The sequence below is a fragment of the Silene latifolia genome, chromosome 11 (assembly GCF_048544455.1).
Source record: "Silene latifolia isolate original U9 population chromosome 11, ASM4854445v1, whole genome shotgun sequence".
NCBI lineage: Eukaryota > Viridiplantae > Streptophyta > Magnoliopsida > Caryophyllales > Caryophyllaceae > Silene > Silene latifolia.
The window spans coordinates 115,574,211-115,576,188 of NC_133536.1; the positions used below are offsets into that span (position 1 = coordinate 115,574,211).

Genomic DNA, 1,978 nt, shown 5'->3' on the forward strand with positions numbered 1-1,978 from the left:
GTGTATCCTCTTTGTTCATCCATTTAAGGAGAGCTCAAGAACAAGAGAGAAGGAGAACTCTCTTGTGCCCTATTGATCCGAAAAACACATTGTAAGATGGTGATTTCTTCTTTATATTGTTTATAAGTTTGCATGCATAAGATCACTTATTAATTTTATGACAAATTAAATTAAAACATATATGAATATGTTAGTATATAGATCTACTATTCCTTCAAGCGGTATGCACTCTATCACCTTTATGACTATCAGTTAAGACAGTACATCTTATCACGCGTGCCCCCAGATCGGTCACAATTAGTCTCGTACCGTTACACAATCCACGTGATTGATCAATTTTTTCAGAAGCATCACCATAGCACGACCTTCAACCTCAATTGGTGATTCGGGAGTCCGACATATTTTATACTGTTGAGAAATTCATTAGAGTGAATGTCATCGTCACCTGTACCTCTGTCATCACTACACACCTCATCAGGGCTTAAATAAATTCTCTCATCCTTTTTAATAAGCGACAAAACATACTCATTTACTGATTCAACAATCTCGTGAGTAGGGGCGAGGATTGCCCTTTCATGGAGATATTCCGGATTCCACAATTGTGCAAGCAGATTCGGATAAGTGACATCTATTAATGTCTTAATAGGATTCGTCACATCCTGAATGAGTAAGTCGGCTGGTAATTCTAGATCAACTTCTCCATCATTTTCACCGCCTTCTATACCATCTCCAATATCCAAGAGCCACTCAGAGAATTTTCGTAACTCCTTAACATTGTCGATTGAACTACCAACTTGTAGTCGCATATTTTTGGTCAATCTAAGTACTTATACGTGGTATACGTTTTATATCATTTAAATGTATTACGACAATAATAATTGAAGTAAGAGTCACATAAAACGGTAAAATTGATATTTAAAGAAAGAAATATATACCTTGCAGAAAGACCACAAATACGATGAACACAGGGATGCAGCCACAACATCTGCTCTACTTCCTTTCGAAACAACCGGTAATGTCTGTCTAAAATCACCCCCGAATACCACAACTTTCCCACCAAACGGCAGTTTAGCATTTCCCACGTGCAAAAGACGCATTACATCTTTTAAACTTTTATCAACGGCCTCAAAGCAATGCCTATGAGTCATCAGTACTTCATCCCATTGTTGGAAAATGTGTCCTCAACAATAGTGCGATCACATGATTTAATATCATAATTAAATCTCATATAAAGAATACGTAAGGGATGATTCATTTATATAGTCAACTGATCAACATTAATCGGTAACGGTTGACTTGCAAGAGTTTGACGTTACTGTCGTGGGACGGTGGTGGTCAGTTGATCCCTTAAGGTCACACCTAAAGGATGATGCCCTTATCTGTAAAGTTGATTAATTGTATGACGATACAAGTTGATCAATTCCTTAAAATTGAACAATTCATTTGTGAGAAATAATATATTTATCTTATTGTAATGGGATTAAATAAGATTTATTTTAGTAATAAAAATGCTTTATTACTAAAATTGTTTATTGTTTGAGAAACAATAGAGATAAGAATAAATGGTTGATTATAATTACAAGATGTTGTGAATTATAATTAAATGACCCATTTTATTTATGTGATCAAGTATCACTAGTCAATTTGTTGAATGTAATTTAATTAATTTATTAAAATGATATTTATGTGATAAATATGCATTAAATTAATTAATAACATGTAACATACTACATGTGACATATTGTGTGACAAATGACAAATTGACAAAATAAAATGGTAGTCCATTTTATGTTAAATGGACCGAAATATTGGTAGTGTAGGGTGTTGGGATGATGTTATTTTATTAGTAAAATTAGACATCATCATGGCTAGAAAAGACTACATTACACACCTATTGCATGGTAAAGAGTAAAAGTGAAAAGCAAAATGCCAATTTTGGCTCTTTTCTCTTGTTCCCACAATCCCACCGGTTGCACTA

At 34.0% G+C, this 1,978-nt stretch overlaps 1 protein-coding gene across 1 annotated transcript; it reads right to left on the minus strand.

Moving 5' to 3' along the window:
- Positions 1–350: 350 nt before the first annotated feature.
- Positions 351–806, minus strand: LOC141613839 (uncharacterized). The gene has a single exon (XM_074432582.1). The coding sequence runs from the start codon at positions 804–806 to the stop codon at positions 351–353; it is 456 nt and encodes a 151-aa protein (XP_074288683.1).
- Positions 807–1,978: the final 1,172 nt, after the last annotated feature.